The 22,970-nt window shown below is 41.5% G+C and overlaps 2 protein-coding genes across 13 annotated transcripts in view; one reads left to right on the top strand and one right to left on the bottom strand.

Moving 5' to 3' along the window:
* Positions 1-11,223, bottom strand: part of HCFC2 (host cell factor C2) — a 46,767-nt gene extending 35,544 nt beyond the window's left edge. For 5 of the 6 annotated variants that reach the window (XM_027107374.1, XM_027107375.1, XM_027107376.1 and 2 more), the window contains exons 1-3: positions 10,973-11,173; positions 9,392-9,540; positions 7,771-7,931 (exon numbers count right to left, since the gene is read on the bottom strand). In XM_027107374.1, coding sequence (XP_026963175.1) covers positions 7,771-7,931; positions 9,392-9,540; positions 10,973-11,135 — 473 coding nt within the window. In that variant the 5' untranslated portion in view covers positions 11,136-11,173. Of the gene's footprint in view, positions 1-7,770; positions 7,932-9,391; positions 9,541-10,972 lie in introns of all 6 variants that reach the window. The other variant, XM_027107377.1, reaches the window with a different exon arrangement.
* Positions 11,209-22,970, top strand: part of GLT8D2 (glycosyltransferase 8 domain containing 2) — a 57,573-nt gene continuing 45,811 nt past the window's right edge. For 2 of the 7 annotated variants that reach the window (XM_027107385.1, XM_027107391.1), the window contains exons 1-3: positions 11,209-11,289; positions 14,246-14,385; positions 21,970-22,325. The gene's annotated coding sequence lies outside the window, so the exon portion shown is untranslated. Of the gene's footprint in view, positions 11,290-11,355; positions 11,616-11,678; positions 12,024-14,245; positions 14,386-16,673; positions 17,566-21,969; positions 22,326-22,970 lie in introns of those variants that run through there. The other 5 variants (XM_027107388.1, XM_027107387.1, XM_027107389.1 and 2 more) reach the window with 5 other exon arrangements.

The raw sequence follows: 22,970 nt of genomic DNA, 5'->3' as shown, positions 1-22,970 counted from the left end.
CCCCGGTCCGGGAAGATCCCACATGCTGTGGAGCGGCTGGTCCCGTGAGCCATGGCCGCTGAGCCTGCGCGTCCGGAGCCTGTGCTCCGCAACAGGAGAGGCCACAACAGTGAGAGGCCCGCGTACCGCAAAAAAAAAACAAAAAAAACAACAACTGCAGTTTAGCCATATAACTGTTCTGTGAAAAAATGATGCTAGATCATCCAGGAAAAATAAAAAGAAATCCAAGAAAGAATACACTGAATAAAAGAAATGGTTGTGCAAAGAAACTAGTAATTTATAATTAAATTTAAATTGATGTTTATAACCGTGGCTGTGAGGTCTAAATAATCACTGGGAAAGACTGACTAAAAAATTAATTTCTTAACATTATTGTAGTCTGGAATAAGATTCACAACTCTACGAAACATATGTAAAAAGGGAGTAAGCAAAAAAAGGCTAAAGAAAAAGACAGTAATCTATTTCCAAAGAGTACAAGGCATCTTCAGTTTAAATGTGTATGATGATTTCCAAGCAACTAAGGGAAGCATAGAATTAGCATGTATAATTTTCAAATCATTAGCAGGAAAGAAAGAATCAAAGAAAAACAATAAATCAAGAAAAAGGAAGGAGAAGGAAAAAAAGCAAAGCATAGTCTATGGAAATAAGATGGCTGGGGGAAAAAACAACTATAAACAATGTCAAAAGAGAAGAGAAAAACTGAAAAAAAATTTAGTAAACATCACAGAATTTTCTTAATATAAAGAGCTCCTATGAAATCAAGATAACGACCAATCACACAATAGACATAGGTAAAAGGATATAAACAGGCAGTTCCAGGAAATAAAAATTATATAAATATATAAACACACATACACAAATATTCAATCTCATCACAATTTTTAGAAACCTAGCAAAGGCAGGGAAAGGGGTGTGGAGAAGCAACAACAAGCAGAGTAGATGGAAAACATAAAATTACAAGGGCAGGAAAAAACGTCCTTATTTTAAGACAAAGTCTCTTGGAGATAGGGAGTATGCAGGGGAAACAAAAGAACCCCAAATCCAACTATAAGCTATTAATAGCAGGATGATATTAAAACTATTTAACAACTGATATGGCATAGAGTTAAACAGATCAGAACGAATCCCAGCCAGTATGCTATACCAGTGCATACTAGTTAATTGTTAGTCCTATTTACATAAGATAAGTCTACAACAAAATAATACACACAGGTTGAAATTATATATGTAAGGAACAAAACACAAATTCACAATCACACTGGGAGATTTTAACATGTCATTCAGAAGTTATGACCTACACCCACAGGATAAAAAAGCTTTGAATAATAATTTAAAACATTGATTTAATAAAGAACCTTTTAGCCAAACAGTCAAGAACTTACAATCTTTATGAAGAACTATGGAATAATTACAAAAAATGACTGTGAAATAGACCACAAAAACAACCATTAAAAAGGAGAAATCCTATAGACCACATTTTTTTTAACCTCAATATAATAAAACTAGATATTAGCAACAATAACAAAACTTTCCATTTTGAAATTTTTCTTTTTTTTGGCCACACCACTCAGCTTGTGGAAACTTAGTTCCCCAACCAGGGATCAAACCCAGGTCCATGGCAGTGAAAGCCCAAGTCTTAACCACTGGACCACCAGAGAATTCCTCCATTTGGAAAATTTTAAAAATTAAGCTCAACATCCATTTTTTGGTTAAAAAGAAAGAAAAAATGAATTAGCAAACTATAGATTTAAGAAAACTTCCTTATATATATGGAACTAAAAAATACAACAAACTAGTAAATGTAACAAAAAAGAACCAGACTCACAGATATAGAGAACAAACTGTGGTTAGCAGTGGAGAGAGGGAAGCGGGGGAGGGACAACATGGGGTAGGGAATTAAGAGGTTACAAACCATTAGGTATAAAATAAGCTACAAGGACATACTGCACCACACGGAGAATATAGCCAACATTTTATAATTATAAATGGAGTATAACCTTAAAAAATTGTGAATCACTATACTGTACACCTGTTACTTATGTAATATTATACAACTATACTTCATATATATATAACTTTTTTTTTAGAACTTCCTTAATCTGATCAAAGGCATATACTAGAGACCTACAGCAAACATCACAATTAAAGATAGAAAGGTAAATATATTAATGAAACAGAAGAGAGTCTAGAACAAGAGCTCACAAACTTTTTCTGGAAAGAGCTAGATAGTAAATATTTTAAGCTTTGTAGGCCATAAATTCTGTCACAACTACTCAACTCTGCCCTTTTAATATGAAAGCAGCCAGAGACAATATGTAAATGAATGGACATGGCTGGGTTCCAATGAAACTTTACTAGCAAAAACAGGCAGCAGGCCAAATTTTGTCTACAGAGAGTAGTTTGTAACCCCTGGTCTAGAGAGTCTAGAAAAAGACCCAATTCTAAGAGAATTAAGACATGACAGAGATGGGAGTTCAACACATTGTGTGGGGGGGGACTGGCTTATTTAATAAATGGTGGGAGAACTGAAAATTCATTCAGAAGAAAAAGTAAAAAGCCTCACACTAGTCACAGAAATATATTCCAAATGCATTAATATTTTAAACACAAAAACAAAGCTGTGAATGTACTAGAAGAAAATATAGAAAAATTATTTTTATAGTTTTGGGACAGGAGATTCTTCCTAATAAGCAGGATACAAACCAGAAAGCCATTAAAAAGTATATTGTCATACTTGATAAAACAAAAATGAAAACCCTTAAAAAAGCGGGGGGAGCAAACAGAAGACTTGGGAAAAAATATCTGGAACATATAAAACAAATTACATAGAGAACTCCTAAGAATCACTAATAAAAAGAAAAACAAAAATCCATGAAAATATGATTAGAAATAATAAATGAATTCAGCAAGGTCACAGGATACAAGATCAATATACAAAGACCAAATGTATTTCTATATGCTAGCAATGAACAATCCAAAAATGAAATTAAGAAACCAAATCTATTCACAATGTCATCAAAAAGAATAAAAAGTTAGAAATAAATTTAACAAAATAAGAGCAAGATTTGTACATTGAAAACCTCAAAATATCGCTGACTGACAATAAAGAAGATCTAAATAAATGTAGAGACATTCCATGTTCATAGATTGGAAGACTCAATACTAATAAGATAGCAACTGTCCACAAATTGATCTATATAGTCAACACAATCCCTATCAAAATCCCAGAAGACCTTTTTGCAGAAATTGGCAAGTTGATCCTAAAATTTATACAGAAACGTAAAGGATTCAGAATAGCTAAAACATTCTTGAAAAAAGAGTAATAAAATTTGAGAACTTATATCTTCCTATTTCAAAACATAATATAAAGCTACAGTAATCCAAACAGTGTGGTACTGGCATAAGGCCAGTGGAACAGAATTGAGAGTCCATAAATAAATCCTTACATTTACGGTCAATTCATTTTCAATAAAGGTGCCAAAACAATACAGTGGGAAAAGGATAGTCTTTTCAATGAAAGGTGTTGGGAAAACTGGATATCTACATGTAAAAGAATGAATTTAGACACTTACTTTACCCAGGAATAAAAATTACCTCAAAATGAATCACAGATATAACTACAGAACTTTTAGAAGAAAATAGAGGAACAAAGCTTTGTAACCTTGAGACACACACAGAGTTCTTAAAAAGGATGCTAAAAGCATGACCCATAAAAGAAAAAATGGATAAACTGAACTTATCAAAATTAAAATCTTTGTGCTTCAAAAGATACCATTAAGAAAATAAAAAGACAAGCTACAGATGGGAAGAAAATATTTGCAAATCACATATTTGATTTTTTAAAAAACCTGTATGCAAAATATATAAAGAACACTTATAATTCAATAATAAGAATACAAGCAACTAAATTTTATTTTTAGATTTATTTTATTGAAGTATAGTTGATTTACAATGTTACGTTAATTTCTGCTGTACAGCAAAGTGATTCAGTTATACATATAAATATATACATTTTTTTCATATTCTTTTCATTATGGTTTATCACAGGATATGGAATATAGTTCCCTGTGCTATACAGTAGAACCTTGTTGTTTATCCATTCTCTATATAATAGTTTGCATCTGCTAATCTCAAACTCCCAATCCATCTCTCCCCCACACCCCCACCCTTGGCAACCACAAGTCTGTTCTCTATGTCTGTGAGTCTCTTTCTGTTTCATAGATAAGTTCATTTGTGTCATATTTTAGATTCCACATATAAGTGATCTCATGTGGTATTTGTCTTTCTCTTTCTGACTTACTTCACTTAGTATGATAATCTCTAAGTCCATCCATGTTGCTGCAAATGGCATTATTTCATTCTTTTTTTATGGCTATGTAGTATTCCATTGTATATGTGTACCACATCTTCTTTATCCATTCATCTGTCTTTGGACATTTAGGTTGTTTCCATGTCTTGGCTACTGTGAATAGTGCAGCTATGAACACAGGCATGTACGTATCTTTTCGAATTATGGTTTTTTCCAGATATATGCCCAGGAATGGGACTGCTGGACCATATGACAACTCTATTTTTAGTTTTTTGTGAAACCTCCATACTGTTTTCCAGAGTGGCTGCAGCAATTTACATTCCCACCAACAGTGTAGGAGGGTTCCCTTTTTTCCACACCCTCTCCAGCATTTATTATTTGTAGACTTTTTTTTTTTTTTCTTTTGCGGTATGTGGGCCTCTCACTGTTGTGGCCTCTCCCGCTGCAGAGCACAGGCTCTGGATGCGCAGGCTCAACGGCCATGGCCCATGGGCCCAGCCACTCCACGGCACGTGGGATCTTCCCAGACTGGAGCACGAACCCGTGTCCCCTGCATCGGCAGGCGGACTCCCAACCACTGCGCCACCAGGGAAGCCCTATTTGTAGACTTTTTCATGATGGCCATTCTGACTGGTGTGAGGTGGTACCTGATTGCAGTTTTGATCTGCATTTCTCTAATAATTAGCAATGTTCAGCATCTTTTTTTGTGCCTGTTGGTCAAGTGTATCTAACAAATGAACAGAGATTTGAATAGAAATTTCATCAAACAAGATATATGAATGGCTAAAAAGCTCATGAAAAGAAGCTCAACATCACTGGTCATTAGGGAAATGCAAATTAAAACCATAATAAGATACCACCTTATACCCACTAGGTTGGCTGTAAAAAAAAAAGACAGACAATAACAAGTGTTAACAAGGATGTGGAAAATTTGGAACACTTATACATTGCTGGTGGGAAGGTAAGATGGTAGTCACTTTGGAAAACAGTTTGGTAGTACTTAAGAAGTATAAATTTCCCACATGACTCAGCAATTCTATTACTAGGTATCTAATCAAGAGTAATGAATACATGTCCATAGAAAGACCTGTATGCAAATGATCATAACAGCATTATTCATAAAAGTCCAAAACTGGAAACAATCCAAACGTATACCAACTGATGAACAGATAAACAAAATGTGATATATCAATACAATGGAGTATTATGCATCAGTAAAAGGAAGAAATATTTGATACATGCTACAACATGGTTGAACCTTAAGAACATTATGCTAAGTGAAAGAAGATAAATGCACAAAAGCACATTTGTACGAAATGTTCAGAAAAGGCTAATCTACGGAGACAGAAAGTAGACTGGTAGTTGCCTGGGGACTGGTATGGGAATGCAGACTGACTGCAAATGAATAAGAAGTTTCTTTTGGAGTGATAGAAATGTTCTAGAACTGGATTGTGGTGATGGTTACACAACACTGTAAATTACTAAAAATCATGGAATTGTACATATAAAAAGGATGAATTTTATGGTATATAATATATACTTCAACTTTTTAAAATAGAAAAATAAACAAGGACCTGAACAATTTCAAAAAAGTAATTGTAAATATCCAATAAGCATTGTTAATCAAGCTCATTCCTAGTTTAAAAATAAATCAAGATAAACCCATGAAATGTATTTCACCAATTATGTTGGCAAAAACTAAGAAGAGTGAGATGATTCAGTATTGCTGAGGGTATAAGGCACTCTCGTACACAGTTATTAGGAGTATAAAATACTTCCATCTCTTTGGAGGTTGATTCAGGGGTACCTAAACAAACTTAAATGTACCCTTTGACCAACACCCTCCCCCCCAATTCCATTTATAAGTATCAATCCTACAAAAATATTTATACATGTGCAAAAACTGTAATAGCAAAATAATGGAAATATTTAAATGTCCATCTGTAGGGGAATGGTTAAATAATTTGCATAATTCAGACTACTTTTCAGCCTTTAAAAAATAGGTCAATCCATATCTACTGCCATGTAAAGATATATTGTTAAAAGTAAAAAACAAACAAAAAACCCAAACAAGTAAACAGCCAAAGTCATAAAGCAAGAAGAAAGACCTCACTTGTATAAAAAAAATACATGTCTGCGTAGAATCAGATTAAGGTTCCCAAGTCCCCTCTCCCAGAAAGCAGAACATGTATCCTTGCATCATGACTCAGGTCTTGGCTTTAGGGCTTGCTCTGACCAATGGAATGTCAACAGAAATGAATGTGCTAGCTTTAATCAAGGTTTTAAAAAGTATCACGTGTATCTAGTTATTCCCTCTAGCAGCATAAACTTGAGAAGCTTACCCTTAACACAACAAAAGCTAATACAATGTGTTACATGAAAAAGGTTCCAAAAGATACACATCAAACTGAATTATGTGTTCTTGCCTATGCTGGGGAACAGTGATGCTATGAGAAAGAACTTCGTATACTTTTTAGTTTCTTGAATTTTACAAGTCTGTACCTAAAAAAAATTGTTTAATGGAAAATGAAAAAAAGACATGGGCTAAAAGTAAAAGTATCTGGATTAGTGTGGTGGTATAAATTCTTTTCCTTTTCTCCAGTTTCCAATTTTTCCATGTAGTTTTAGTATATGTTATTTTTTAAAGTCTGGAGGAAAAAAAAAGCTAACTCTATTATCAGTCTAATGTAGGTAAAAAGACACATTATAATGGCGATGACAACTACTGATATTGCTGATGGCAACTTGAAAGTCCTTTGAAAATTATTCCAATAATCTTATTTAGCAATCACAATGACACTGAAAGGTAGGTATTTAATCACTCCCATTTCACAGTGAAGGAAAACAGGCTTAGATTACTTCCACTAAAGGACACATACACGGTAAGCAGTGAATCAGAAAATAGCCTTTTGGATTCTAAACCTCCAAATCCTGAATGCTATAATGACCATGTGATCAAAACATTATGCAAAAAGAAAAGAGGCAGTGATTAATTCTGTTTGGAAAAAGGAGGAGAGAATTGGTTCTGAAAGTACTTGCTTGTGTGAACCACTCTTAACAGCTTCCTATGAGAAAAATGGAAATGATAGCCTTCATTCTATATTCAGATTTTTGTCACTAACTCTCAGAGAAATATAATTTGAAAATATCCATTTATTACTTTTCATTATCGCTTATGACAACTAAAATTCATTATGGCTCAACATATACAAATATATTGCCACAAGCAGTTATATTAATATCAATTTAATAAGATGATTTCTGATCGGAAAAGGCAGTTTTGAAAACAGATATACTCCAGGGACTAAGGAAAACACAAAATGGACACAAATTTGTTCACTGTTAGGTTTAATTGAAAATGGCTAAGCTTCATCACTTTTGATAATTAAAGATGGAAGAAATGAAATGTTCTTAATCTAAATCGTAAAATAAACATTTGGTCTGAAAAAGTGTTGGCATACCTGGGAACATTATTGTTTGAATCTTCACTTTCATTTGCCAGGCCACCAAACAAATAGCATTTGTTACCATATAAAGAGAAGCTATGTCCCAGCCGAGGACAAGGAGGTAAACCAGAAGAAGGAGGATATGGTTTCACTTTTTTCCATAACCAACGACTTGCCTAAAAAAGAGCATAAATACTCTCAGACAAAATCAGGAAAGTGCTCCTATATTGTCAATAGTGTAACATCATACCAATACATTTTAATCTGAATCCGATCAGAAGACTTCAATAAGTTACTTTTGGGACAAATGACAAGTTAACCAGATAACTTCAGGAATTAAAATGAGTGTTCCAATAGAAATTCAGTCTAATCTTCCATATTCACAGCTTTCCACAATGGCAAACTAAGCTTATAATAATAAACACTAACAGTTATAAAATATTTTCCAAATGAAAAATTCAACATTATTTATAGCTTTAAGATTAAATGTAATTTATGTACTCTCACTTTTTGAAATTAGGTAATCCATGGATGGTATATATTTTAACCTTTAAATAAACATAAAGCTCATTAAAAAGTTTTTTTTTTTTCTTGGCCGCTGCATGGCATGTGAGATCTTAGTTCCCCAAACAGGGATCGAACCTGTGCCCCCTGCAGTGGAAGTGCGGAGTCTTAACCACTGGACCACCAGGGAACTCCAACATAAAGATCACTTAACAAACCAAACTCCAAAACTTATTCTCTAGCCATGGATGCTTTCTTTATCTAAAACTATTTTTGAAAAAATTTTTAAATGGACTGCTTGTAAATAGGCATAATTCACCTACATCTGCCAACTACCAGATATCCTTATGATCACAGAAGTGGGAATATACAGTTCAGGAATAAAAGTCAGTTAGGGCTGTCACAGAGGGCTCTGCGTCTGGTTTATTAGAGAGTAAAATCTAGAAAGGCTATTTGAAACTGTTACCCCTTTTGTATGTACTGCCAGAAAGGGGGAAAAAGTGATTATTAGCGTGAGGGTAACAATTTCTGTAACTAAGGCAGAAGTTTTCAAAAACGTACGGTCTGGAGACCAGCAGGAGCAGGTGGAAACTCAGAAGGAATGCAAATTCTCTGTAGAGAATACTGATTCAGAAACTCTAAGGGCGGGGCCCAGCAATCTGTGTTTTCACAAACCCTCCAGGTGCTTCTGCTGCAGGCTAAAGTTAAAGAAAGACTGCGCTAAGATACAAAAGCTCAAACATATAACTTGTACAACTGAGACTAAGTAACAGGTATCTTAATGTTACAAATGTTGCACTGGGTATTGGAAAAAGACTTACACTAGAAACTTTGGCTTTGGGACTTCCCTGGTGGTCCAGCGGATAAGACTCCGCGCTCCCAATGCAGGGGACACGGGTTTGATCCCTGGTCAGGGAACTAAGATCCCACATCCCACATGCCACACGGCGCGGGCAAAAAAAAAAGGAAACTTTGGCTTTTTAGTGAAGTGGAAATGTTTTCTTTGAAGCTATGAAATGTGAAGCTCACACTATTTTAAGCATGTTAATGAAACATTTTGCAATCTTTCAAAGAATTATGAGCAATATCATTAAAATTTCAGGTTGAGATAATAAATTTGAAATACACTTACTTGTAACTCATATAACTCATTGCTGTATCTTCCGTATTCAACCATTCCCCCAAATACTAATATTCTGGTACCATCACAGACAAATCCATGGGCAGCACAGCCTGGAGGGATGTCTCCTCTAACAGCTGGCAGGAACCACTGATTTGTAACTAGTTGCCAAAATAAAATTAAAACCAATTATAATAAACAGTTATCACAAACTATGAGTCTGTACTTTTATATGAATCATTTATATCAGTGGTTCTTAATTGGGAATGGTCTTGCCCACCCAGGGACAAACAAAAAAATTTCAGTTGTCAGAACTGCAGGAGGAGGGTGTTACTGGCAACTAGTGGGTAAAAGGCTGGGGATATAGGGCAGCCCCTAAAACAAACAAAATTATCCGGTTCAAATGTCAATCATGCTGCTGTTGAAAACCCTGATCTATATCACTTAATTTCTCAACAAAAACCCTACGTGGGGAGCATCATCCTCTCTATTTTACAAGTGAAAACTCTGACACTTAGGTTCAGTAACTTTAGGGTTGATCCTTGAGCAACTGGCAGAGCAAAATTCAAACCAGGTCTAACTTATTCCACACCCAAGGTTTTTACAGTCTACCAAATTGTCGACTAACTTTTTAACTTTTTTATGCTGGGGTGCCAGGAGGAGGAGAAGGTGAAAAAATAAAGTTTCCCCTACTCCACCATTTTATTAATTTCTAAATGACCACTATAATTAAGTTGTTTGGTCAAAGAAAAGTTATTGATCACGACATAGACTTCAAACTCATTAATTAGCCTTACACCAAGAAAAGAGCTTCCTTAGGACTGCTGGCGCATTGACAAGTGGGAAAAATGAAATTGCAACCTCCTTTCTGTTCCACGGAGGTACTCAAAGTCAGGGCCTCCGCGGCCGGGGGCATTTCTGATGTGCAGCGGCGCTCAAGGCGACAGTCCTCCCCGAGCGCTGAACGGCTGAGCTTGGGCACACACACCCAACCATGCAGACAGGCATCGGTATCACCCACGAGCCACTTCCCCGCCAGTGAAGAGCGCTACCAACGGGGTAAGAATCTTGACTAACAACTGCCAGGTACGGGTCTGTATTTGGGGTGAAAGTACCAGAAGGCCTCTCGTTTTCCCTCCTCATCTCCCCTATATTCTCTTCCTCCTAAAGAAGGCAGGCAGGCAAAGACGGGAAAGGCCCGGAGGAGCTCTGGTTTGGAGGTGGGTTTTGACAGGGAGGGATCTCGGGGCCCCGGAGTGGGCGAGACTTCGGGAAGAGGCCCAGGCGGATGGAAACAGTCTCTCTCGCCTACGTCCGCCAGCAGGGCTGGGGCGGGGGGGTCCGGGACCGCCTGCCCGAGGGCCGGCGCGCCCCGCACGGGGGCCGGTTCCGCCCCGGCAATCCCGGAGAAACGGAGCTACGGCCCGGGACGCTGCGGGATTGGGGCCGCCCGGCCGAGACTCGCTCCCCGCCGCCCACCGGAGGAGGCAGTGACCCGGCGGTGACAGCTGTCAGGGCCGCGGCCGCCGCCTCGTCTCCCCTCCCCCTCCGCGGCTCCCACAGGCGGGGCCGAAGAACCGCCGCCGCGCCTACCCGTGTTGTAGACGTGCAGCTCGTCGGCGATGCCCTCGTTGCCCCCTCCAAAGATGATCATCAGCTCCCGGATGGCCACCGCGCGGTGTCCGTGCCGGGCGCGGGGGACCGGCCCCGTGAAGGAGGAAACCCGCCTCCAGTTGAGGAGGCTGGGAGCCGCCATCTTCCCAACCCCCGCCCCTCTGTCCACAATGCACCGCGCCTGCTCCGGCGCCGCTGCTCCGGGAGGAGGGCTGGGACCCGCCTCCAGCTGTGCACGCGGGAGGAGGGGAACCCCACGGAGGAGGGTGATGGTCACGTGACCGCGGGCGTCCAGGGTGAGGATGGAGGGCTGCGGGGAGCAGAGGGGGTCCTGGCAAGGGAGCCCCCCCCCCCCCCGGGTGACGTGGCTGGTGTTGGCACCCTGGACAAGGGATTTTAGGGTGGAAGGAAATTTCCTACCGACCAGTCTCCCCTCCTCATCCAGAGCCTCCAGTTTTTTATTTGTGGGAGAAGATACAGCGTTTTCCTTTACGGCCACTTTGAGCATCTAGGATGTGCGAGTCAGACCTTTTAAAACAGGGGTCCCCAACCCCCAGGCCGCAGACCGCAACCTGTCCGGGCCTGTTAGGAAAGGGGCCACACAGCAGGGGCTGAGCAGGAGGTGAGCGAGGCTTCCTCTTCGCCTGAACTATTCCCGCCCCCCATTCCGTGGAAAAATTGGCTTCCACGAAGCCCGTCCCTGGTGCCAAAAAGGTTGGGGACAGATGCTTTAAACAATGACAACACAGCAAGGGAAAAGCTCTCGTATAGGTTTTGAAGTGCCAGGAGCGCGGGGAGAGGAGAGGGAAGTCCATCTCCGCCGAGGGCGTGACTGCGCGCAGAGAGCCTGGGCGTAGAGGATGCCCCTGAAGGCTGGGGGAGGGGGGCAGTCTGGACCATGGTGGAGAGGCCGCGAGCGCTGCGTGCCACTCGCGGCTGGGAACACCGGAGGGAATGTCGGAGCTAAGCCTGCAAAGGCAAGTCAGGCAGATCAGATTTGGAGGGTGACATGCCAAGAAGTTTAGGAACGGTGAGCCGCGAAAGTTGTTTTGTTTTGTTTAAGCAGGTGGGAGGTTATATATAGATTTATCTTTTATTACTATCTAACATTTGAGGGTCTTTCATTGACAAGCACTGTCCTCCTTGCCTTATATGAATTAATTTGTGATTCTCCTAACAATCCAGTGAAGTGGGTACTGTTATTTCCCTTTCGTGGATGGGGAAATGAGGCACAGAAAAGTAAAGTAATTTTCTCATGGGCACACAGCAGAATTAGGGCCAGTATTCAAACGCAGAGCTTCTGATTCCAGAGCCCCAACCCCTAACCACTATACCATACTTACTGTGAATACAGTCATAAGTAACCCTGTTAAGTCCGGGCTGCTTTGTGATCTGGTCCTACACAGAATCACACTCAAAGAGATACAAGTCCAGCGGCAGAGGTTGGGGCGGGGAATGAAAGCAATTTAAATCCCTACCTCACACTCTAAAGACGGTATCAAAGAGGGAATACACATAATGTAGGCCAAATTTCCTAAAATTTCATTTCCCTCATCTTACTACTTTCAATTTCTCTCGTATGCCTAGCTCATCTCTCCTCCCCCAATTCCCTCAAACCTAACCATGCCTCTCCCACCTTCTCGTTCATCTAAACTGCCTTTTGAGAGGTAATTCTCTCCCTTTTAAAAAGGAATTCTTACTATTCTTTCCAGCTCCTGCTTTTCAAGTTCTTCCTGTCACTGATTAATTCCCCAGTTTCATAATATGGTCAAAGAGAATTTGGAATTGTAATAGGAAGGTGGCTGGAAACAAAGAAAGAAAGCTATGAATATTTATGTACTGATATTTTTCTTGGTCACATACATAACATGGGCTTTTAAATGTTTCAGTTATAAAGTTTTTAGGTATCTGAAACAATACTGGAAAAGTTGGGGTAGAGCCATGAGTTTTTCATAAAACTTTAAATACTTTATTTAAAGAATTATATTTTATTCTGAGAGTTTAGTGTTAAAATGTCCTAACTTTTATGACTGATACTGTAAGTGGGTGGTAGTTTTTTTTGTTTTGTTTTGTTTTTTTTAATGTCCTTATAGCAAAAGACTAAGGGTAAAATTAAAAGTTGCAAACCCAATGTTGATATTCAAATTAAAAAAAATCAAAACTGGTGTATGATATTCGAAAGTCTGAAAATCTCTGAACTAGGGAGAGATGAAGGCAAAATGTTAAGACAAAGGAGATTACAAGTGATAACTGGTTGCTTAGATAAGGAGCTTCAGGACAGTGGTGGAGGTCTGTATTAGTTTCCTAAGACTGCTGTAACAAAGTACCACAAACCAGGTGGATTAAAACAACAGAAATTTGTTGTCTCACAGTTCTAGAGTGTAGAAATCCAAAATCAGGGACATGATCCCTCTGAAACCTGTAGGGAAGAATACTTCCTTGCCTCTTTCTGGCTTCTGGTGGTGGCCGTCAATCCTAGGCCTTCTGTGGCTTGTAGCAGCATCACTCCAACCTCTGCCTCCATCATCATATGGTGTTGTCCCTGTGTGTCTGTGTTTCTTCTCTTCTTATAAGTTCACCAGTCATATCAGATGAGGGCCCACCTAATGGCCTCACCTTAACTTGTTTACATCTGCAAAGGCCTTATGTTCAAATAAGGTCACAATCACAGGTTAGAACTTAAACATATCTGTTTTTGGGGGGGACACAGTTCAATACATGACAGGATGCTTAATCCAATGGGAAAGATATTTTACCAGAGCACCTTGGACTCAACGCTGCTTAAGTGAGGAGTCTAGATTAGGTCCCCAATTCTCAGGAAAGCTACCTTCAATCTTTGAAACTTTAAGAATGGAAGTTACCACCTAGGAGGTGAGTGTAGAAAGGGAAGAGAAGAATGAGGCAGAATAGCGCCCTGAAGAAACCAACTTTTAAGAGGTAAAGACAGCAGGAGGCTCTCGTGAACGAAATGGGGAACGAATAGCGAGAGAAGTCAAAAGGGAACTGGGTGAGGGCGATGTCAAAGAAGCCACAGGCTAAGGGGCTTTCACAGAGTGGAAGTGGTTATCAAAGCCAAGAGCCATAGAGAGGTCAGAAAAGAAAAAGACAAAGAAGCAACGTCTGCAAACTAAGAGGTTATTAATGGCCTAGATTAAAATACTCAGTGGAGTGGGAGGAGGGAAGCCACAGAAGATCGAAGAATGAATAACAAGTGAGGACGCACAGATAACATGTATAGCCTGCTTTTTACAGACACTTGCCCCCAGAAGGAAAGAAAAAACAGTGGCTGGAGGGGAGAAATGGCTGTGTACAGAGCAAGCTTTTCTCATTCTTTTCCAAGGATGAGACTTGAAACATGACTGTGGGCTCAGAAGAAGGATCCAGTTGAAAAGGTAAGACTGAAGAAGCAATAGAGATGTCTTAGTCTGCTTAGGCTGCTGTAACACAATACTAGAGGCTGGGTGGTTTATAAACAACCAAAATTTACTTCTCACAGTTCTGGAGACTGAAAGTCCAAGATCAGGGTGCCAGCATGGTCAGATTCTGCTGAAGATACTCTTGTAGGTTTCAGACTGTTGACTTCTCACTGTATCCTTACCTGGTGAAAGGGATGAAGGAGCTCTCTGGGGTCTCTTATAAGGGCGTTAATCCCATTCATGAGGGCTCCACTCTTATGACCTAAGCACCAAAATACCAAAGACCCTACCTCCTAACACCATCACCTTGGGGGTGAGGATTTCAACATATGAATTTGGAGGGGGACACAGACATTTAAATCATAGCAAAAGAATATGTCATTTGGAAATGCTTTTTGTTACAAGTAGCAGAATATCCGACACAGTGTGGCTAAATGATAAGGCACTTAATTATCTTGCACAAGAAATCTGGGGTAGGTAGGTCTAGGGTTAATTTGGCAGTTCAGTGGTGTTACGGTTCCAGGTAGCAGTTCTGAATTTCTCTTGACTTTTCCTTTATGGTCAAAAGAAGGTCGTTGTACCTTTGGACATTGTGTCCCCATACAACCATGCCCAAAGGCATGAAGCAGGAGGACAGCCAGGATGGGGAAATAGGGCTTTCATTTTACAGGGAGGAAAAGCATCTTGCCCAGAAGCCACCCAGCATACTTGCTCTTAGGTTTCACTGGCCAGAACTGGGACATTTGGTATATTAAGATTACATTAGCTATAGTGACAGAAATAGGCTTTAAAAGTTTATGTTTCTCCCATCTAAATGAACTTTGGAAATGGCGGTCCAAAGCCAGCATGGCAGCTCTATTTCACCACATCTTCAGGAATTTGTAGACTTTGTAGATTGGAATTCGTCCTTCCAGCTCATGATCCAAGATGGCTGCTCCAGCTCTAGCTATTGCATCTACACTCCAGCCAGCAGGAAAGAGTAGGGGAAAGGAATGTTCCCCTCTCCAGAACACATTCTGGAATTGTACATGGTATTTCTGCTTACATCCCACATGCCAGTATTTAGTCACAAGGCCACAGCTAGTTGAAGGAAGTTTGTGAAATGTAGTTTTTATTTAGAATGGCCAAGTGCTCGGGTAATAGTCAAGGTTCTATCACAAAGAAAGAAGAGAAGAGCAGACCGTGGGGGTCTTCTTGCAGGAGGGTGGCTATAGGAGTCTAGGAAAGTGTTTTTGTTTGTTTGTTTTTAGCCTCAGTAATGAGAAGCAGGCAAGGGAGAAGAAGGTTGGAAATGAGAATTGGTGAGTTAACCAAGTAGGCCTGTCTCAGGGCAGGTTGAAACTTGACTGAGCAAGATCCTAGAGGATCAAGAAAAGATGGATTCAGAAGTACATGAAGATTTACACATGGACTGGGGTTGAATATATGTCTATTGCATAGATTATATAATTGTTTATATTCTATAAAAATATATTAAAAAACAGAAAGCTCATTGGACAGCACTGCTCTAGCCTTTTGAAGTTACATTAGAGAGGATGCCTTCATCTGTCACCACTTTCTCTCCTTCACTCCCGCTCCCCCATATCAAACACCATCATTTACCTGGAATCTTAGTATAGCATAGAGGTTAAGATCACAGGATTTAGAATTCAATAGGCATAGCCGTTTACTAGCTATGTGGTCTTGGTCAAATTATTTATTTTTTTGAGCTTCAGATGCTTTGTCTATAAAATGGGGATTGTAATAGCATCTATTTCTTAAGGTTATTTTGAAGATCAACTGAGATAATATATGCAAAGTACAGGCTGTCCCTGCTTTGCATGAGAGTGCAGTTCTGTGAAAATGGCCATGGAAGCTGAAACCCTGCAAAGCGATCTTAATTACTAATGGGAAAAATTACAGTTGTTTTGTTCATGATCTTTAAAAATTTTTGTCAAAATATTTAAAGTTCTCGGGCTTCCCTGGTGGCGCAGTGGTTGAGAGTCCGTCTGCCGATGCAGGGGACACGGGTTTGTGCCCCGGTCCGGGAAGATCCCACATGCCGCGGAGCGGCTGGGCCCGTGAGCCATGGCCGCTGAGCCTGCGCGTCCGGAGCCTGTGCTCCGCAGTGGGAGGGGCCACAACAGTGAGAGGCCCGCGTACCGCAAAAGCAAAAAAAAAAAAAAAAAATTAAAGTTCTCTTACTGTTAGTTTTAAATGTTTAAAGAAATGAAAAAAATAGTAGACTTAATAGTAAACTTAATGTTTATTTGTTCTACTGTAATTTAAAACATTGGACATATTGAAGATGAAAATTAAATATTTAGGGTTTGTTTTGGTTTTGGTTTTGGTATAAAACTTACCAAGAGCAGCTGAGCAGTGTTTAACCTTCTTGCCATATAACTTACTGTAAGGAGTGAGCATCTTTTCTGTGCCTTGGAAAATGGTCATACTCCTTTCTAAGTTTGGATCAGCTTCCCATATTTTATCCTTTGCACTTTTAACATCATAAAATAACCTTTGAGAGTTCCTCTGATATGAATTTTTTTGCCCATGTCATTTCCTCTGGAACATCTCCATCCCTCTCATCACAACCACTTTCCTTATTTATGTTCGTAAAATCACCCTTACTAGATTTTTCTGGCTGCATAGCTAGAGTTGAATAGCAACAGTATCATCCCACGGCCAACTAATTTCTTCTCTAACTTCATTTACCTTTGATTTGAATGTCACTCCCACTATTATCATTTTTTGTTTCTTTGCTAACGTTTCTCTTTGTTGGCCAATTCTATTATCCATTTTTGTAGATGTCACATGGGTTTCTCACTGGGAATTAACGAAGCAACACAACTACATGCTTTGCTGTCTGTACATAAGCCGAATAACAGCTATCCAGTGACCAATCAAGGACAGACTGTCAAAGAAGTGACACGATTGGTCACTCATCATTGATGTGGCTCTGTTATCAGCGTAGTAATTTTGTGGACTGAAAAGCTAGCAGCAAAGTTAGTAATTATCCAATTACTCAGTTGATATACTGTGGTAACAGATTTGAACTGTGTTGTAGGGGGACTGATGTTATTAAGCTACACTGTGGTGACTGAAATTGGTGCTGATGCCACGCAGAGCAAGGACAGTGCTGCGCTTATGAAATGCCTAGCACGTGGTTAGCATTTAGTAAGTCATAGATTGTTTAACTTCTATCATTTTCATTATATTACTACTGTTTCTACCCCTCCTGAGCTACGGGCCACTGAGGAGTCAGTCCGAGAGGGAGGGGCTGGTGCTGGGAGGTGGCAGACAGTGCAGTGTTTTCAGCCAGGAGTGTAAAATGGCCGTGTCCAACGGATGCCTTAATCTCAGTTGAGAACTCAGGCCAAGGGCTTATTGGCAGCAGTCTGAGAAGGGGTTTTGAGGAGTGCCAGCAGGTAGGCAGAGCTCAACAGCAGAGAGCCTAGGCAGGCACTGTTCCTGAGACGGAGGAAGCAGATGGTGTCTGAGAGGTCTGCTCCCAGATCACAGGGCTCCAGCCATGGCGAGAGCTGCGGCCAAGGCCTGGAGAGGGCAGCTGGCCAGAACGAGGCAGGACCCCAGGCCAGGTAGAGCCTACACCAATTACCAGAGGAAGGAGCTGGCACAAAAGCCAGGGAGGAAAAGCAGTCATCTCACGTGGGAGAAAGGGACCCTGTGTACAGAGAGTCAGGTGCAGGAGCGATTGCTGCAGCTCAGGGGGTAGCAGGCAAGAGCCAGAGCAGCTAAGCTCTGGACAAGGAGATGACCCATCACTGAGCCCCACCAGCCAAAGAGAGGGAATTGAGGCCCCCATAGTTGTATTTCCTGCCCCATGTGGATGATCCTGGAGCCCAGCCCTGGGAGACAGAGGCAATAAATAGAGGCTTGTCAGCCTGACCCAGTGCAGTGATTCACTGCTGCTGCACAATGCTGCTTCCCTTCCTTCCAGTCACATTTATCAGCCTTAATAGAGTTTATCTTACCTACTTATCTACAAAGTAATACACTCAGCCAAGGCAGGCCCATTGGGTAAGAAATGATGAACATTTGGCTTTCAACTAATAAGAAATAAACATGGAATAATAATGACTCAGATATACATTGTGTTGACTAATGATAGCACAAATCGAACATGCATATAGATCACATAGGACTGTGTTCAGGCAGATAACCGAAACCTAAGCAAAGTAACTTAACTGCATCCAGGTTTATTTTCCTCACACGGTTAGATGCTCCGTAAGTAGTCAGCTCAGGCTGCTCTGGTGACTCCTGGTGCCATCGGGACTGAGGCTTCTCCTGTGTTCTTGCTCTGCCCTCCTCACTTAACATGTGCAGGGCTGCTGAGTCACCCAGCGCCGGGGCATGGATAGTTTCCATTTGCTTATGAAGATCTACTCTCTACTCTTCTTTAACTTGTTCAGTGCCGTGAGGCTGACCTAAATGTACTACATCACCTGACGTCTCCAGGTCTCTGACTTCCAGCTGGGTTTGGCCAATGGGAGGCACCACCAACAGGAGATTGTAAGGTTGGGGTAATGTACCTCCTAGTCCCTTTCGTGGGGGTGAACAGAGGGCGCTCCTCTTGGGCAGCCCTCCCCTGCGGCTGCTTCCTCCCACTCCTGGTGCTATAGCATCAATTTTTTTTTTTTTCTGGTACGCGGGCCTCTCACCTCTGCGGCCTCTCCCGTTGCGAAGCACAGGCTCCGGACGCGCAGGCTCAGCGGCCATGGCTCACAGGCCCAGCCGCTCCGCGGCATGTGGGATCTTCCCAGACTGGGGCACGAACCCATGTCCCCTGCATCGGCAGGCGGACTCTCAACCACTGTGCCACCAGGGAAGCCCTATAGCATCAATTCGTAACCAAGTTTCCCTAACACTGACTACACCTTTTCAAATAGTGCCTGTTTTAAGAGTCTCCACCATTAGCTCACTGGGGTGGGCCATCTGTGTCTTGCCGGGACTCTGACTGACTCACCACAGCGGTCTCTGCGCACAGCCCGTGGGACCATATGCAGCAGCACGGGGTGGGCCTTTCATCCACAGGGCTGAGAGATGGCGACTCCACCTCCAGGCACCAAGGTTGGGTTTCAGACAGGAGGAAAGGGCAAAAGGCACCAGACAGCTCTTTGCCAGGAAAACAGTAGCTTTCTGGGAAGTCACAGCCAGCCAGCTTCTGCTCACGTGCCGCTCTAGCTTCAGGACCTCTGAGGAGGTGAGTATTTTTAACTGGACAGTTGCCACCTCAAATGACAGAGTGTTTCTATTTGAAAGGAAGAAGCAGAGAGGTTATTAAGTTGTACCAGGCTACCAGTGTTTGAAACAGCATATAACTCATTTGGGCTTTTTGAAAAAAGTTACCGATTGCTTACTGTTACAATTTCTTTCTCTTGTTTATACCTTGGGGTGTCTTCATGCAACAACAATAATAATCACTTCCATGTTCTGAGCCCTTACTGGCTGCATTACATGCATGAGGTCTTTTAACCCTCACAGGAAGCTTCCTCACCTTACAGATGAGGAAACTGAAGGTGAGATTTTCAGGAATGTGTAAGTGTAACATCTCAGCTAACACCTAGGTCTGTCGGTCTGTCTCCAGAGCCCAAGCTGGTAGCCACTACACTTAGGGTGCCCCTTATATCCTACATCTCTTTCTATTCTCATTTCTTCCCCAGGGGAGAATCTGTGCATCCAATTTGGAAATATAGGTCATAGACAGTAAGCCTCTTGCAGCTCAGCACATGGCCCAGCAGAAATAAAGGAGGGGCTTCTCTGGTGGTGCAGTGGTTAAGAATCCTCCTGCCAATGAATGGGACACGGGTTTGAGCCCTGGGCTGGGAAGATCCCACATGCCTTGGAGCAACTAAGCCTGCAAGCCACAACTGCTGAGCCCACATGCTGCAACTACTGAAGCCCGCGAGCCTAGAGCCTGTGCTCTGAAACAAGAGAAGCCACCGAAATGAGAAGCCCACACTGCAATGAAAGTAGCCCCTGCTTGCCACAACTGGAGAAAGCCCACTTGCAGCAACAAAGACCCAACGCAGCCAAAAAAAAAAAAAAAAAAAAAGACTAGTGCCACTGAAGAACTGCATTTTATTTATTTATTTGTTTTTAAACAAACAATTTCTTTTTTTTAAATTTTGTTTTATTTATTTTTTATTTTTGGTTGCACTGGGTCTCAGTTGTGGCAGGCAGGCTCCTTAGTTGCGGCTTGCTGGCTCCTTAGTTGCGGTTCACTGGCTCCTTTAGTTGTGGCACGTGTGCTCCTTAGTTGAGTCTGGTGGGCTCCTTAGTTGTGGCATGCGAACTCTTAGTTGCAGCATGCATGTGGGATCTAGTTCCCTGACCAGGGATCGAACCCACGTCCTCTGCATTGGAAGGCAGATTCTTAACCACTGCGCCACCAGGGAAGTCCGGAGGAACCAAATTTTAAATTTTACTTAGTTTTAATCAATTTAAATTGAAAAACTGATTCATGATTCAGTTATTGGAAAATTTTGAAGTATGTTGGAGCAACCTGAATATGTGAATCTATTTTTTTTTTTTTTTTTTGCGGTACGCAGGCCTCTCAGTGTTGTGGCCTCTCCCCTTGCGGAACACAGGCTCCGGACACACAGGGTCAGCGGCCATGGCTCATGGGCCCAGCCGCTCCGCGGCACGTGGGATCTTCCCGGAACGGGTCATGAACCCGTGTCCCCTGCATCGGCAGGCAGACTCTCAACCACTGCGCCACCAGGGAAGCCCGTGAATCTATTTTTTAAACTGTAAATTTTATCAAATCTAAATACATATCAATTGTTTCTGATGAAGTTTAGTTTGGGAATTGAGATGTGTTGCAGGTGTAAAATACACACCAGATTTCAAAGGCTTCATACAAAACAAAAAGTGTAAAATGTCTTGTTAATAAGTTTTATACCAATCACATGTTGAAATAATGTTTTTGTATATATTATGTTAAGTAAAATTTATCATTAAAATTAATTTTACCTCTTTGTACTTTTCTTAAAGTGACTACTAGAAAATTTTCAATGACAATGTGGCTTGCATTATATTTCTGTTGGGCAATACCACTTTAGAAGGTGGCAGTGAGCAGAGGCAGACTCATTTCTTTATAGGAATGAGGGAGAGAGGCCATTGCTAAATAAATTCCATGATCCCAGGCAAAGTGCTGGCACCATTTCCTGGATTTCTGAGAATCAATGGCAGGAACACAGAACAGCACAGAGCTGGGTGGGGTTGATTCACTGCCTGATTCCTTCCCATGTTCAGTCACAAAACACACCATCTTGAAATTTCCGTCACTATCATTGCCTTGGTCGAAGGGAGACCACAGTTTTTATCTGGGCTTTGATTTGGGGACAACGGCATTTTAATGACTAGGGCATTTTAGGAGAAGCTAGTGGCCAGGAAAGATATTCTTAAAATCAGTATGAACTTAATTTTTTCACTTCTGCCCTCTCAAAGTTTACCTTAGACCCAATGTGTGGTGGAAATTCACCCTCCAAGCATCTGCTTTTCTCCAGTTTGGAATGTTTTCCTCCAGAGCAGCCTTGTTTTTGAAATGATTTGCAGGCTGCCGGAGGAGGCTGCGAGAGGAAGTCTGACCCGCCAAGCCCATCTGGAAGTGGTTTCAGGGGCCACATCACTCAGCCAGCACAACGCCTAGATTCCCAGCTGCCTGGAACAGGGGTGGAAGAAACCCGAGCTGCTCCAGAGTCTGCACAAGCAAGGGAGGTGCAGTGGGGGAGGAAGACTGTCTTGGAAACGGAATATTGGCCTTGAGGCTCTCCGGCCCTTTGAGATTTCCAGTGGGATCGTAGAAGCAGCTGAAGCAGCGTGAAGGGCAGCATCCCAGGGCCAGCCACCATTTGAATGCTCTGCCCTGCAGCTCTTCTGGACGAAGGAGCCCTGCCCTCACCACCCACCAGGTAAACAGACATTTACAGCAGGGTGACGGCCTTTCTGTTTCACCCTGGCCTGCTGGCAGCTGTCCGTTATTTTGCTGTAGATGCAAGAAAGTAAATCAGAGGTGGACTGTCCCATGCAAACCACCTTCAGGCGCTCCAGCTGTTTGTAGCATGCTAGCGGCATCTTCTTCTTCTTTTTTTTTTTTTTTACCATCGCTGCAAATCCAAAATATTCAATGTGCAAGTTTTTCACATCCTGGACTGCTTTTCCAGACCTGGGTTTATGTCCGTCCCCCTACCCCCAAATAGTGTGATTTACTTACTATTTTCATCATATTTTAAGCGTGGAAATCATCTGTTAGCTAGGACTGTATAAATGCTAGCATTTAACGCTGGTATGTTTCTGAGCCACAGAAGATTTAATTGAGCTGTGATTCATGTTTTCAGAACCTGTCCTAGGAAGCTATTCTGAGGGCCCCAGTCCCCCCGCCAAAGAACTGGCAGTTGTATGAAATCTAAATGAGGCTTATTGTAAATATGGTAGTCATAACGGTCGGGTTGAAAATGCTTTTTAACTTTCAAAAAAATGTCTTCTTTTGTTCACTTTATGAGCAAGCGTAATACTTTGGCTAAGCCTGATATATAATTTATGACATAAGTTAAGAA

The sequence above is a fragment of the Aethalodelphis obliquidens genome, unplaced genomic scaffold (assembly GCF_003676395.1).
Source record: "Aethalodelphis obliquidens isolate GAN/ISIS:26980383/991018 unplaced genomic scaffold, ASM367639v1 scaffold8, whole genome shotgun sequence".
In the NCBI taxonomy this organism is placed as follows: domain Eukaryota; kingdom Metazoa; phylum Chordata; class Mammalia; order Artiodactyla; family Delphinidae; genus Aethalodelphis; species Aethalodelphis obliquidens.
Note: the sequence above shows the minus strand (reverse complement) of the source record. Positions and strands in the feature narration are given on the sequence as shown.